Genomic DNA, 16,898 nt, shown 5'->3' with positions numbered 1-16,898 from the left:
AACAGCTCAAGAAGTCACATTCACTTCTTTTTACGGGGCGTCTTTTTACGCGCTGTTTTTTGAAAATGAGGCATAAAAAACCGCCCCGTCCAAACAGAACACCGTATTTACAATTGAAATCAATGGGAAGATTTTTTTAGACATTCTGCTTCCGATTTTTCATCCATTTTTCGGGACGTTTACGGCCCGAAAAACGGCCGAAAATAGTCCGTTTGAAAATACCCTAGCCTGTACACCATTACATCAGCTTTCCAAGAAAAGTTACCCTTTAAGACTGGCGTATTTACGCCAGTTCTTATATAAAGTTGGAGGCGCATCTCTGGCCGCCTGTGTGCCACAGAGTGAAATCGACGCCTGCTTTGAGCTGGAGTAGATTTGCAACTGCATCAATTATGATAATTTTTGTGACCGTATTTACAATTGAAAGCAATGGGAAGATTTTTTTAGACATTCTGCTTCCGATTTTTAATCCATTTTTCGGGACGTTTACGGCCCGAAAAACGGCCGAAATTAGTCCGTTTGAAAATACCCTAGTCTGTACACCATTACATCAGCTTTCCAAGAAAAGCTGATCAGAAACTAAGTGGCTCAGTTCTCACCCGAGTGCTTCTCCCTGTTGATTTTAGAGATGGGTGGGGGTCTCAGTGCTCGGACCTCCACTGATCACAACTTCTGACATCCCACTATGACAGAAGTTTTCTGAAAGTTTAATTACCCTTTAAGACTGGCATATTTACGCCAGTTCTTATATAAAGTTGGAGGCGCATCTCTGGCCGCCTGTGTGCCACAGAGTGAAATCGACGCCTGCTTTGAGCTGGAGTAGATTTGCAACTGCATCAATTATGATAATTTTTTTGGGCCATGCATAATCCGCTCCCTTTTGCTAAGCTCCACACACTTTTTCGAAAAGTTTCATGAGCGACAGAAACGTCACAACAGTAATAATCTTTACCGCAAATTGTGACTTTTGTGCCCTTTGCGACTTTTTTACACCAGGAAACTGGCATAGAAAGGTTAATTAATTCCTCCCGGTGTGGGTAAAATATTAGGACCAGCATTTGGAACGCCAGTCTTAAGCCTTACTCAGACGAACGGGAAATACGTCCGTGCAACGCGCGTGATTTTCACGCGTGTCGCGCGGACCTATATTAGTCTATGGGGCCGTGCAGACATCTGCGTGATTTTTACTCAGCGTGAGTCCGCTGAAGAAAGTCACGACATGTCCGTTCTTTGGGCGTTTTTCGCGCATCACGCACACATTGAAGTCAATGGGTGGGTGAAAACCACGCATGCCACACGGAAGCACTTCCGTGCGAACTGCGTGATTCGCACAACAGCTGTCAAAAAGATGAATGAAAACAGAAAAGCACCACATGCTTTTCTGTTTACAAACATCCAAATGAAGTGTCATAATGATGGCGGCTGCGCGAAAATCACGCAGCCGCGCATCATATGCTGCTGCCACACGAAGCTGTTAAGTGCCTTTTGCGCAGGCAAAACGCTGCATTTTTTGCCTGCGCAAAAACGGCACGCTCGTGTGAATCCAGCCTAAAACTAATATACATTGGCAGAAAATACACAAAACATATTAAGAGGTGCAAACCTTATAATATATTTAGCGCATTTTTGCCAGTTTGGGCGACAGAAATACAAATCTACGTCCGCTATGAGCAGACGTAGATTTGCGGCATAACATGCCAGTTTCTGGCATAAATAGTGATACATCTGTTGTTCCGGCAGAGGCCCCGCCCCTTCTGCTAAACCCCTTCTACTAAAAGTAAAAAGTCACATATGTTAGCGCATATATGGTGTGCATCAAAATTGGCGACTTTTTCATGCCAGAAAACTGGCGCAAACCTGTTGGTATATTTCCCCATATTGTTTTTATTTTAAATTGTCCACTTTTGCCTTGTTATAATGGAAAATAATAAATGTTAGTCATTGTTTAATTTATTCATTTTATCTCCTCAGATCATTCTGTAGGATTTGGGGGAAAATTTGGGGTACAGAAAGATAGACAAGATAAATCAGCTCATACTTGGAGTCATAAAGAAGAAGTACAGCTTCATGAATCTCAGACAGGTAACATGCCCCACACAAATCATATCACAATCTCTTTTTATGCCCTTATTCTTCACCTTTCTTTTTATTTCTGTTCACTGTTTTCCTCTTTGGGTATGTTCACACACACTAATTACGGACGTAATTTCGGCCGTTACGGACGCTGTAGTGTGAACATACCCTTTGTGTCATGTGTGATATATGCGACTTTTTACTTTTTACCACCCAAGGCCACTTAAGGTATGTTCACACGACAGCGTCCGTAACGGCCAAAATTACGGGGCTGTTTTCAGGAGAAAACAGCCTCGTCATTTCAGCCATAACGGCATGTGCAGGCGCATGAACGCCGCGTCCATTACGGACGTAAATTGGCGCTGCTTTTCATTGGAGTCAATGAATAACGGCTCCAATTACGTCCCAAGAAGTGACAGTACACTTCTCGGCGCGTAAATATACGCCTCGTGTGAACAGACAAACGTCAGCCGATTGCTTTCAATGGCCAGATGTTTGTCAACACATTCAAGCCGTAATTTCGGACGTAATTCCAGGCGTAAAACACCCGAATTATGTCCGTAATTTGGCCGTGTGAACATATCCTTAATGTGCAAACCACCACATTACAATTTTCTTTATAACTAAACACTAAATTTGCCCATTATCAACAAATATTATGGTAAACAGAGCTGATAATATTCTGGCACAAGGAAATAATATAATAGTATTAGAATATGTGTGCAATATCAGGTGAATAAGACTCGCAACTGCATCCCCTAGTCAAATAATGGAAACACTATGCCCATCATTATATTCTATACCCAGTCCCTGGAGTAAAATACTATGTCCAGTACATTGTAAAACATTCGCATAGTGCCTAGGCCAGAGAGAGCCATAGGAATGCTCTATATCCGATATTCAAGTGGCGTTTTCCACATTTTATATAGGGACAAAGTACAAACATCTGCAGTCTTGCTCCTAGACTAGAAGGACTCTGTTCCACTTTACTTGTATTTGATATAAAAGACAACAGAGTTAAACCGTGAGCAGTTGACAGATTAGTCCGATTACAATACTCAGATTACAATACTAAATACCTCATACCTCCCAACCATCCCGATTCCAGCGGGACAGTCTCGATTTCTCACCGCTGTCCCGGCCGGTCTGCAAAATGTCCCGCTGGGCGCTGCATCAAAACAGCTGATCGCTGCTGACTGCAGCAGCGATCAGAAGAAGGCAGGAGTCTTGCGGCGGTGTTCTCACTGGGATCGATGCCGGCCCCGGGAGTGGACCAGTCCAGTCACCTGACCTGTCATCTGACCTCACCTGTCAGGTGACTGGACTGGTCCACTCCCGGGCCGGCATCGACACCAGTGAGAACGCCGCTGCAAGACTCCTGCCTTCTTCTGACAGTGAGTGACATCAAAGCAGACCAGAGAGTGGCAGCAGTAGGGCCGGCTACCTCTACCGCTCTCCGCTCTGGCGAAAATGTGGCACCTACAGGGGGACTGTGTGTGGCTCTATCTACTGGGGGGCTGTGTGTGGCGCTATCTACAGGGGGGCTGTGTGTGACGCTGTGTACAGGGGGGCTGTATCTGGCGCTAACTACAGGGGGCTGTGTGTGGAGCTATCTACTGGGGGGCTGTGTGTGGCGCTATCTACTGTGGGCTGTGTCTGGCGCTATCTATAGGGGGGCTGTGTGTGGCGCTATCTACTGGGGGGCTGTGTGTGGCGCTATCTACAGGGGGCTGTGTGTGGCGCTATGTGCAGGGGGGCTGTATCTGGCGCTATGTACAGGGGGGCTGTGTCTGGAGCTATCTACAGGGGGCTGTATCTGGCGCTATGTACAGGGGGGCTGTGTGTGGAGCTATTTACAGGGGGCTGTATCTGGCGCTATATACAGGGGGGCTGTTTCTGGAGCTATCTACAGGGGGGCTGTATCTGGAGCGATCTACAGGGGGGGCTATGGTGGATGATTTTTCCATTGACCGGTAGCAGAGTTACACAACTGGGAAAAAAAAAAATCCCCATCATGTAACTCTGCTACCTGTCAATTGAAAAGTCATCAACCACAGGGTCTCCCTCTTGACTTTCATTGTTCTCAGCCTTTTGGTTTGTCCTGCAGCTGCCGCCGTGATGAGCAAATGTTATACCCAAGTTAGGAAAAGTAACACAAAGACGATATAACCGGATCCATAATATCTGTGATATCCAGACAGTCTAGAGATCCGCAGTGAGAATGTGCGCTTGTTATTTGCATTAGGATCTGGCCGTGATTTGATGTGTTTATGCGGGATATTGGGCGTGGTTAGGGTGTGGCTTAAAATGTTCCTCTTTTCCGAATTCAAAAGTTGGGAGGTATGAATACCTTGTATACACTTTTATGTTAAGTACGACTGTAACAGGCTGAATATTGGCTTGTAGCCCCAGATGATTATGATGATTCAACAACCTAACTCAATCTTTCATAATATACACTACCGTTCAAAAGTTTGGGGTCACCCAGACAATTTTGTGTTTTCCATGAAAACTCACACTTATATTTATCAAATGAGTTGCAAAATGACTAGAAAATATAGTCAAGACATTGACAAGGTTATAAATAATGATTTTTATTTGAAATAATAATTTTCTCCTTCAAACTTTGCTTTCGTCAAAGAATGCTCCATTTGCAGCAATTACAGCATTGCAGACCTTTGGCATTCTAGCTGTTAATTTGCTGAGGTAATCGGGAGAAATTTCACCCCATGCTTCCAGAAGGCCCTCCCACAAGCTGGATTGGCTTGATGGGCACTTCTTGCGTACCATACGGTCAAGCTGCTCCCACAACAGCTCTATGGGGTTGAGATCTGGCACTCTTCCAGCATCTTTTCAGTTGTTCTGCGTCTCACAAATGTTCTTCTGTGTGATCCAAACACCTCAAACTTCGATTTGTCTGTCCATAACATTTTTTTCCAATCTTCCTCTGTCCAATGTCTGTGTGCTTTTGACCATATTAATCTTTTCCTTTTATTAGCCAGTCTCAGATATGGTTTTTTTCTTTGCCACTCTGCCCTGAAGGCCAGCATCCCGGAGTCGCCTCTTCACTGTAGATGTTGACACTGGCGTTTTGCGGGTACTATTTAAAGAAGCTGCCAGTTGAGGACCTTTGAGGCATCTATTTCTCAAACTAGAGACTCTAATGTACTTGTCTTGTTGCTCAGTTGTGCAGCGGGGCCTCCCACTTCTCTTTCTACTCTGGTTAGAGCCTGTTTGTGCTGTCCTCTGAAGGGAGTAGTACACACCGTTGTAGGAAATCTTCAGTTTCTTGGCAATTTCTCGGATGGAATAGCCTTCATTTCTAAGAACAAGAAACTCTCTTTTTCTAGCCATTTTGAGGGCTCCAGATTCTCAACTAGCTCAAAGATGTCTGAAGAGAGAAAAATATACACAGCGCCACATGGTGCAAGATAAACCTTAAAATATGGGGTAATGAATAGTAAAGTAAGTGATTAGGCTCACCATAAAAGCTAGTACTGGCAGGTACAGCTTCGTGTAAAAGGCCGTTTAATGTAGCCAGGTTGCAGCTTTCCGTATCCAGGTACCGGCATCAAAGGGATTGAGCCGCAGGAAGGTAAGGATTATATATTTCGATGAAATATATATATTAAAAAACTGGATATTTTTTGGAGAGCGCTCCTTGATAAGAAGAAAGGGCAGATTGGTTGGGCAACGCGTTTCAACGCAGAACATGCGTCTTCGTCAGGCCGAGAAATAGGTATACTTTTATACCTATTTCTCGGCCTGACGAAGACGCATTTTCTGCGTTGAAACGCGTTGCCCATCCTGTGTTGCACAATAAATCAGCTTATCAGCACCTATCTGCCCTTTCTTCTTATCAAGGAGCGCTCTCCAAAAAATATCCAGTTTTTTAATATATATATTTCATCGAAATATATAATCCTCAACTAGCTCAAAGGAAGGTCAGTTTTATAGCTCCTCTAAACAGCAAAACTGTTTACAGCGGTGCTAACATAATTGCACAAGGGTTTTCAAGTGTTTTCTAATCATTCATTAGCCTTCTAACACAGTTAGCAAACACAATGTACCATTAGAACACTGGAGTGATGGTTGCTGGAAATGGGCCTCTATACACCTATGTAGATATTGCATTAAAAACCAGACGTTTGCAGCTAGAATAGTCATTTAGCACATTAACAATGTATAGAGTGTATTTCTGATTAATTTAATGTTATCTTCATTGAAAAAAACTGTGCTTTTCTTTCAAAAATAAGGAAATTTCTAAGTGACCCTAAACTTTTGAACGGTAGTGTATACACATACACATATATATATACTAGTTATGTATATTCCTGAATCACTATTTTTATTATTGCAGACTATGCCAAAGGGTTTGGAGGTCGCTATGGTGTGCAGGCTGACCGTGTGGACAAGGTAATAGAGAGAGTTATACCGCACAAGACCTGAAAATCGAATATGCTTTGATAAAATATATTACTTAGCTTATTTCTTTGACCACATTTATGAATCATCCTGGAAGCACTAGATTTCTACCCTACATGGCCCATTTCTCTTCCTATGACTATGGAGCTATGCATGGTCCAAATTACAATGCATATACAAGATATCTGCAGCTTATCTACCGATAGAACCATGTTGTTTGTAAGATTCGGCTTTTCTGTATTCTTTTTCCACAGTCTGCTTCAGGCTTTGGTGAGATTGAATCACCCAGTTCTGCATATGAGAAAACACAGCCTCTGGAAGCCAGTGAGTGTTATACACTTGTACATATCATTACTGCTATAGGCACTTTATGCAGATGAAACTATAGATATAGATATGTCAAAAAATTTAATCCAGCTTCTGGGACCTTTACCAGTCCTGTTTACTGTACGTTGCTGCTCATGCTTAGTCACATATGATTGTAATTAATGTAAGTTATAGAGGCCTCCAAGAGATGTGAAATTACCCAGGCTTTAATATAGTTGCACGAAGTTGCATGATTCAATATTACTGTATATATAATTTGTCAAATTATCATTAAAAATACTGTCACCTTCGAAAACCCCCAAAATTACCGTATTCAGTACATAGCTTAAAAGACGCCGATTCAGAATCTGTAATTTTTATATTTCCACTCACTTGCATTGCCCCTCTGTAAGCCCACACGACTCCTAAACTCGGCGATATAACGGAAAGGACTCCTAGGACTCGGTGATATAACGGAAAGGACTCCTAGGACTCCTCAACAGCATGCAGGGCACGGCCGGTTTGCAGGCTCATAGCTATGGGAATGCAAGTGAGTAGAAATATAGAAATTACAGATTCAAAATCTGCGTCTTTTGACAATTTACTGATTAATGTCGTTTAGGGTTGGATTTCGGAGGTAACAGAGTCCTTTTATAACTTTATTTATTCTACAATTGTTTTTCTGCTATAAAAAAGTATATTTATTAGTGAATATTTGGTTTTGGTGCTCACAAATATATTGGTTGCCATATAATGTATTTATTGACATCACGTGTTTCCTGTGGAATGTTGTATAGTCTCTCAATAGCAGAGCTGGTTTAATAGAAGAGTGTAGGGTGGTATGAAAGTACAAAGTATGCACTGCCTCTATACTCTATCATTCAAAGTACATGGTAATGTGGCATTTTATATAGGAAATCTAATGACAATGATCTTTTCATATTCTGAACAAAATTGCCATTGGCATTGAATTGAATAGATTTTGGCTAGAATGTTGTGTTAGATGTCCATTAACAAAAATCTCTGAGCAGTTGCAAAAGGGGTTTTAAATTGAATCTCAGGGCAAATTTTAAAAATTTGTAAAATAGACCTACTAGGGTAATTTAACATGGGAGCTCTGTACACTTACAGGCCCTTAATACCACAGGAAATTACAAAATGGCTGCATGTTGCTGGGCTATACAGAAAATGTTGCCAAATTGATTTCCTCCTGCTCTGACATCACTTCCTGCTCTGCAGCTATTGGCTGCACCTACATGCACTCTGCACTTAATACTGAGAGCTCTCTTCTCCATTTTAGCCGCTTCTTCCGGCCATAAAGCATTCTATAATTACTGACTTCACCAATGGGATCTTCTCATACGTTTTTATGACATATCAGAAGATATGGATTTCCTCTTTAAATATTGAACTTTTGCTTTAAATAAAATACTTCCAGTGACAAGTGGCGCTCAGAATCTAAGATCTCGTTTTGAGAATATGGCTAAGGTGGCAGAGGAGGAAAACCGTCAAAAAGCAGAGGAAGAGAGAGGCAAACGACAAAAGAAAGATAAGATTGAACGAGACGCACAAGTAAAGATAGATAAGATTGAACGAGAGGCACAAGTAAAGACAGATGAGATTGAACGAGACGCACAAGTAAAGGAAGAGGTGAGACAAAGAAACATCTAAGGAAGGTAAAGTGTCTTACTCTAAAGGAGTAATAAATAATTAAGTGAGAATGACATGGAGTTCAATTTCAATTCTACTTGCTATTATCCCAAGACAGTGACTCAGGGGGGTCCCAAAAATGTTCTGGTACGAAGAAAAGAACCCACTTACCCATATAGCATCTTTACTAATGATGTCCTCAGTAATATGTGTACAAAACTCATGTCCATGTGTCAACAATGGTACAGGTTGTTCTTGTGATATTGATACGTCATGATGTAGTGTACTTAATGAATGAAAAATGGCTGCTGCCTGAGGTCCTGAAAGGGTATCTGCAACGTTATGTTTTATAGGCACGTTATGTTTTATAGGCACGTTATGTTTTAGTAAGTGCTGCGATCGTCTTCTCCTAATGCTGAAGATTTTGATAATTGTTGTGTTTGCTGTCTACCACCTCTGCTCTATTGGACTGAAATTTGGGTTGTGAAGTATGCTGGTGGTTTTCTCTCCTGGCTTTGTGATATTGGTCTGTCTCAGAATATAGACAAATGGGAGAAAATAAAAACCCTTCAAATTGGGAATTAGTCTAGTTATGACCTTCTATGTTATGAGGTCATATCTTATCTAAGAACTATAGATGGTCAGTAAGATAAATGGGAGAAATAGAAAATATGAAATTAAGCATCATAGAGAACTTTGTTGTTGTTATAAGCAATTACATGTAGAATATTTAACTCCCTATATGTAGCTGTCGTTCTTGTCTAAGTTAATATAATGACCCTTTATCTTTTTGAAAACTGTTACAAAACACCAGTGATTGTCTGTCCGCTGTCTCTAACATCATGTCCTCTCTCTATCTGAAACAGAATCTTTCTAAAACTGAGCTCCTTGTGTTCCCACCATCTACTAACCTCCCTAAACCTGATGTCTCCATCTCAGTGTGTGGCACTACCATAACTCCCAGGCAGCACGCCCACTGTCTTGGGGTTATTTTTGACTCAGATCTTTCCTTTACTCCTCACATACAATCACTTTCACGCTCCTGTCAATTTCACCTCAAAAATATCTCCAGAATTAGCCCTTTTCTTACTGAGGAAACAGCCAAAACTCTCATTGTTGCTCTGATTCACTCTCGTCTTGACTACTGTAACTCATTACTAGTCGGTCTTCCCCTCACTAAACTCTCCACTCTCCAATCTATCCTTAATGCAGCAGCCAGGCTCATCTTTATGACCAACCGCTACACCAACGCCTCTAATCTGTGCCAGTCACTGCACTGGTTGCCCATCCCCTTCCGAATAAAATTCAAACTTATTACTCTCACCCACAAAGCTCTCCACAGTGCTGCACCTCCTTACATCTCCTCCCTCATCTCTATCTACCACCCTACCCGCGCTCTACGTTCTGCCAACGACCTTAGACTAAAATCCTCCATAATCCGAACCTCCAAATCCTGTCTCCAAGACATTTCTCCTGCTGCACCAGTCCTCTGGAATGCGCTACGCCAGACAATAAGATTAATTCCCAACATTCACAGTTCTAGGAAATGCCATGAAAACACATTTTTAGTCAAGCCTACCACATACCATAAATGTACTCCTGTCCTTTTCACACTATTATTCCTCAATATTTGACCCCTTTATGCAACAGTATCCCCCACACCCCTTGCACCCTAATGCACCTCATATCTGTGCATACACAGATACTGGCTGGTGACCGGCTCATGGAGCTTTATGTGTACTCTGTTTTGTATAATAAATGTGTACCACATTTTGTGTCACCTCCTTTTCCTCATAGATTGTAAGTTCTTGTGACCAGGGTCCTCACTTCTCATTTGAATTGTTATTTAGTCTGTCACTATGAAATGTCTGATATTGTCTGTACATGTTCCCTCTGAATGGCAAAGTGTTGTGGAATATGTTGGCGCTATATAAAAAAGATTGTTATTATTATTGCAGACTCCACAAAGCACTGACATTGATCAGTCTCAGAAGAAGCCAGTTCCAATACCTGTCCCAGTTCCCCGTATTTCTGTGGCTCCGCAAACTCTAGACCAAAAGGTAAGTATCTTCTTGTAGACTGGAAATTAAGAAATTCTCAACCATTTTCAGCAATTTTTTTACAACCCTTTTTATTTAGATATCCCTGGATTCTGAATATGAGGCACCTCCAGTTCTTCCACCAAGACACCCTGGCATGATGACAGATACTGTACCCACTCCGGCTGAAACCTTTGATCAGGATGGGATTTATGTAGACATTCCTGTGCCCCCCCAGGATTCAGAAGAAGAATATGAGGAAATTCCAGATCCTCCACCAAGGCTAGAGGAGGAGGATGAAAATGACGATTATGAAAGTATAATAGACCCCCCAGCTGCTGACCAGGATACTTTATATGAAGAACTACCAAAGGAGAGTGAAAATGGTGAGAATAAAAACTGATAAGCATGAACAAATTAAAACGCAAATTTGATCATAGTGGTCTGTTTAAGTACAACCGGAAATTATACATTTTAGTGTATTTAATTATGTTAAATGCCTAGAAAGATAGACAGACAGACAGATAGACAAAAACAGGCAGCACTGAGGTCAAAAAAGTACCCTTGATTTTTTCCACTTGATTCTATCAAGTGGAAAAAATCAAGGGTACTTTTTTGACCTCAGTGCAATGTTTTAGCTCTGTCCACTAGAGCCTTAAGCTCGACAGAGCTGAAATGTTGCCCTTGATTTTTTTTTCCACTTGATTCTATGGAGTGCTGCCTGTCTTTTTGATTCTTATATACACGGGACGTTGGTCTGTTCCACAAGGCTTGCACTCAAAACCGCCTGTGCTGCTGGACTGTGGATTGTCTAGATTACATAGATGATAGATAGATATGAGATCGATAGATATATAGATATGACATAGATAGATAGAATTAATATTATTTTGATATACATATTTTATAAAGTGGTAGCAGCTAAATCAGATATATCTGTTTTCAGAGCCTTTTAAACACAATGGTCAAACCAGAGCCTCAGGGATCACTGCAATTGCCTTGTACGATTATGAAGGAGGTAAGCTGTCTTTGCATTTTCTGATAAAGCAAGTGTAATGGATGGTATATATATTGTTAAAGAAAAAATCATCTTGGTGACAGGCCACTTAAGAATCTGACTTATCATTTCAGACAAACCTGTACAGGAGTGTTTCCCAACCAGTGGCTCAGGAGCCACGTGAGGCTTTTTTGTCCCCTGCATTCGGCTCCCTTGGTGGTTGCAGCTCTAAATACTATTGTGTTTTAATGACACCAGAAATGTTATAATTGTACTAAAACTAGGGTCCAAACCGTGTCCCTAGGTTTATGACCTAGACGAGGTTGGGGACCTCTGCTGTACAATGTTGCTTCTACTGGATGATTTGCTCTGACACTCTTCATTGATTTGGTTCTTATATAATGCGGCTAGGTTCATACCCACTGTGGTAGAGACAAAGGCCCTAACTAGACTTCAGGTCATTTCTTCAGACCCAGATATACCATAGTGACTGCCAGTTCTGGTATATGCTCTCAATAAAGGCATTATTTACTAAAGAAAAATCTAATATTCACCTTCTAATCCCCTGCTGCTTAAGCACTGCTGGGCCAAGGTGATTGACTGGAGTGGTCACAAGCTGTCACAGCTCAAGCCAATGTAAACAGAGACCGGCGGAGGACCATGGACTGTCAGCACTGGAGCGGCAGGGGGTTAGACGTTGAGTATGGGCTTTTTTTCAGTAAACCATGCCATATGCAGTTACAGTTACATTTTTTGTTCAGACCGGATAACCCCTTTATTTTCCTTGAACCTTTTTTACACTTCTATGATTTGAGCAAGCTAAAAAGCTCACTGCTTAGGAATGTATAAGGTGATCCCTGGGGTCGAACGGATGATCACTGGTGTGTAGGATAGAATGAAGGACTACACACTAGAACTAACATATGTAGTTACAAAAAGAGTAGCCACTTTGCAGACCCTTAGCTTTAACCATCCCAGAAAGGTGCAGAAGTGAGAATTATTGTGAAGTTCATGAAGTATTATCGTTTCTAAGTTTACACAGGAGGTATTATTTTGTATGAACTCAGTATCTGTTCCTTGACTTTGATTGCCAGGTTTTTATGTCACTAGTGCATGTGTCACTGGTGACTTTCACAAATAGATCTGTTTAAACAAGCAGCATATCAGCCAGATGGTCACAGTAGGTTTAGTGAGATCTCAGGATTATTATTATTTTTTTTGCCTTGTAACAAGGTCACAGGGGATGATTTGTTGAGTTAAATAATATCACATCATTTTTCCATGAAATATAAAATAGTGCTAATAATTATTATGATTGATTTTTACATGTTTGTTGAGGCTCTATTCACACCAAATGTTTCTATACAGTTGTATATCTGCAAATAAAAAAGTATCTAGACATTTATATAATAGAAGTCAATAGCAGACATATCCAAACACATGGGGATATTTTTGCATAAATTTTCAAAAAAACTTAAGTCCCCCCCCCCCCAATCTTAAAAAACATGAGATCCATGCTTACTGTATGCATCTTTATGCCATTTTATAATGGATTATTTTTGCAGTATACGGTTATGTATATACAGACATGTAGAATGTATACGTCTGATATTGGGCACAAATGTAATGTGAACCTAGGGTAAAGGTCTGCTTGCCAGAACCACTACACTTCATGTATAAAAATGCCATCATCATAGGAAAATCAATGTAATATTGCAGTTTCCCATCAAGTCTCCATTAGACACATTTATATCTGTATAAAATAATAAAGTGGTGCTTAGATAATGGAGATCCAATGGTAAACCTTTGTCACAAGTGTAAAAGACCCACACTGAGCTGTGTGCATGAGGCTATGAAGTCGCAGGGACTGTGTGCCACCATATGTTTCTCCGTGCAGCACCTACATCTCCAAGATATTCCCCTATGGAAGCAATGCTAGATATGTGCTTCTAGAAGAGAATACCTACATAATACGGCATCTGATGGAGCATCTTACAATTGTATTTCTGTTGGATTTGTACAGAAAAAAAACCTGTTTGCCTTTGTATGAAATTGGAGGCATACGGTGGTACAGTTGGTGCCCATCGAGGTCTATGGATGCCCTATTACTGCTCTGTACAACTCGGAGGTTGTACAGAGCCATAATATGTCCATGAGGCCTAAACCATATATTAGTTCTACATTAGTTCTTCTTGCACATGACCGCGGAATGAATATATATTGGCTTGTGTTTCACAGGTGGCGAAGATGAAATCTCATTTGAACCTCAGGATCTTATCACAGATATTGAGATGATTGATGAGGGTTGGTGGAGTGGATCGTGTAGAGGGCAGCGTGGCCTCTTCCCTGCTACCTATGTGGAGCTTAAGCAGTAATACATTGAATATGCTGTAACGTGAAACGCTGTATAGAGCTTTGCTAGTAAATTGAGATTCCAAGTGCGAAATATTAGCACCTCGAAATGCAGCACGTGGAAGGAAATGATGATGAATGTATGTCTTCACTCCAAACTATTAACATGCACTTTTTATGAAGATGCTAATTCTTCTGTGTTATTATTAAATCTATAATCCTCCTCAATGCCGGCTTCAATAATCCATCTGAATAAAGTTTTAAATTTACATAAATGCTTGGTCATTGTGAAAGACGTTGTGCATTTCATATGCAGTCATATCGCATCAGATCATAGATTTTAAGAAAAATACTAATAATTCATTCATTTTAGTTAATAAAATGTATGATTTAGTAAATAACGTATCTATCGTCATAGAAATGTATTTATTATTTTTTTACACTTTTTCCTAAGCCATTCTTGCATTGGAGCCATTACACATGTACTTATACATAGTTCTAGTTTGCTTTCAATCTGAAAATCATGAATCTGCCCTATGTACCCCATGTTTACCACCATTCTTCCAATGTTATGAATATTGGGAAAGATTAGATTTCCAAAAGGTTAGAAAATATCTGTTTCCAACCACCATTATACTAGGACTAGATATGTTTCTCTTCCAATTGTCAAAATGGGCCATCAAATTGGGTTAAGTATGGTCAGCCTTAAACTGGCACCTTCGAGACAGTTTTATCAGAATATGATGTAAATAGTGCCTGTATTCTTTTGCTAGCACTTGGAAGATGACCGCAGGAAATTTAAGCAGTCTGATCCGTTCATATGTTAGTAAATTGCTGATAATGCCATCCACTAATGTATGGTTTATGCTAACTCCAAAGTGGAGCTTCACCTTAAGGTCTTAATCACATCAACGTATTTCTCGTCATTGTGAACGGACAGCAAACTGACCCATACAAGTGGGGCTATTCACACATCCATTTTTTTTTTCCCGAAGCGCGCGTCTGTGGCAAGAAACACACTGCATGTCCTATTCTGCTCCAATTATGTGGACCAGACTCACCCATTAAATTCGAAAGAAAAGTAAAACTAGGAAGTGCTTGCAGATGAGAAAAACAGACGAGAAAAACGGATTACACACGGAAACCACACTGATGCAACACGGACATTCATGTGCATGAAAAACATCCCGTTTTTGCAAATGCTAATTGGACAGGCTCGTGTGAATAAGACCTTACTGTTTATAAACAATAGCCTAAGGCCTCATGCACACGTAGCCGTATAGGACAGTGACACTCCACCCTTTTATGTTATTTTATTTTCTCTGATAGATAATACAATTATCTTACACATTGGCCACAGATTACTTTGCCACCGTCCTGTTCACATCAAGTTTTTGGCCTATGTTAATGTGTATGCCGGGAAAAGCTCCCAACATATACGTTAAAAGTAGGCTGTGATGGATACCTAACAGTGGCATCCATCACCCATAAGCTATTATGGCATCTGTTTAACGTATACATAATGAGCTTTTCATCACGTATACATTAAAATACATTCCATAATTTCCTACGGGTGACGGATACCACTGTTAGCTATCCGTCACAGACATCCTTCACCCATAGGCTATTATGGCATACATTTAATAAATAACTCATAAGAATATATTGAACAGCTGATGAGATATATGTTTAACATATACCTGTAACTGTATGGAAAACGTCACACATAGGCTCCTGTGTTAAAAAAACAAAACAATTCCGTGACCCAATTTTAGGCAAAGTGTGGCCCTGGGCAAACTTACAAGAGGGGCCTCAAATTTTAAAGTAATGTATCAACAACATAGTTACATTTAGTCAATTCGATAAATGAAAAAAATATAAATTTGCTATCGCTGTAACTGTTTTGTCCCACAGAATAAAGTTAACGTGATTTTTACCACACGGTAAATGCTGTAAAAAGAAATCCCCCCAAAAAATGTAGGAATCGCTATTTTTTTTCACATTCCACCCCACAAATAATTTTTTACAGTTTCCCAGTACATTATATGGTACAATCTAATACTCGTCTCGCAAAAAAATAGCCCTCATACGGCTATATAAAAGTTATAGCTTTTGGACGGTGGGGAGGAAAAAACAAAAGTGAAAATCCAAAAAATGGCTGCGGAGGGAAGGGATTAATCAGGTCCCCTATTCACACTCACTGATCTACAGAACACCAACCGCTTCTCTTCCATTACTTTACTCGGGCTGCATAGCATTATTGCAGCAATATATATTCAGACCACAGATAATATATGTCACAATAGCAGAGAATTTGAAAAAAATAAATTCAGACCCAGAACAGACAACTGCTGCAGCCAGGCCATATGGTACTTAAAGAGGCTCTGTCACCAGATTATAAATGCCCTATCTCCTACATAATCTGATTGGCGCTGTAATGTAGATAACAGCAGTGGTTTTTATTTTGAAAAACGATCATTTTTTAGCAAGTTATGAGCAATTTTAGATTTATGCTAATGAGTTTCTCAATGGACAACTGGGATCACAAATACCTAACAGATGACGTTGCTACGTGCAGTTGTATTAGGGCTTGTCCACACGTAACGGAATTGCGGCAGAAAATAGAGTGGATTTTGTTGCCTTTTTTTTCAAGTCTGTGAGATGGTGATATGTCCTCTGAAAAACGCAGGAATTTACATGCTGTGGAACAAAAAATACGCATCGCAGGTGAATTTCAGGACTGAAATTTTACGCAGCGTGTGGATGACATTTGCTCATTCACACCCACTTTGCTGCTACTGTACTCTGCTGCGTATATATTCCATCCGCAATTGCGGACGGAAAATCTGCAACAGTTCCGTTACGTGTGGACAAGCCCCAAGTGTGTTCAATGATACAACCAAATAGGAAGCTCATCATTACTATTTTTTCTTGCTAGCAGCAAGCAATTAAGATTTTATAAAGTAGGTTTTCTAGGCTTTATTTTTATTATTTAGAATTTAAAGAAGTTTATTCTGTATTGCTATTATTAGGATTGTTTAACAGATGTCCTTTTC

At 40.4% G+C, this 16,898-nt stretch overlaps 1 protein-coding gene across 1 annotated transcript in view; it reads left to right on the top strand.

The window, feature by feature from the left end:
- Positions 1–14,117, top strand: part of LOC142748010 (src substrate cortactin-like) — a 73,386-nt gene extending 59,269 nt beyond the window's left edge. Inside the window, exons 9-16 of the mRNA XM_075855128.1 lie at positions 1,972–2,082; positions 6,434–6,489; positions 6,753–6,822; positions 8,243–8,454; positions 10,413–10,514; positions 10,594–10,879; positions 11,440–11,511; positions 13,729–14,117. Of these exons, the coding sequence (XP_075711243.1) occupies positions 1,972–2,082; positions 6,434–6,489; positions 6,753–6,822; positions 8,243–8,454; positions 10,413–10,514; positions 10,594–10,879; positions 11,440–11,511; positions 13,729–13,865 (1,046 nt within the window). The 3' untranslated portion in view covers positions 13,866–14,117. The remainder of the gene's footprint in view (positions 1–1,971; positions 2,083–6,433; positions 6,490–6,752; positions 6,823–8,242; positions 8,455–10,412; positions 10,515–10,593; positions 10,880–11,439; positions 11,512–13,728) is intronic.
- The last annotated feature ends 2,781 nt before the right edge of the window (positions 14,118–16,898 follow it).

Source organism: Rhinoderma darwinii, chromosome 3, assembly GCF_050947455.1.
Source record: "Rhinoderma darwinii isolate aRhiDar2 chromosome 3, aRhiDar2.hap1, whole genome shotgun sequence".
Taxonomy (NCBI): Eukaryota; Metazoa; Chordata; class Amphibia; order Anura; family Rhinodermatidae; genus Rhinoderma; species Rhinoderma darwinii.
Note: the sequence above shows the minus strand (reverse complement) of the source record. Positions and strands in the feature narration are given on the sequence as shown.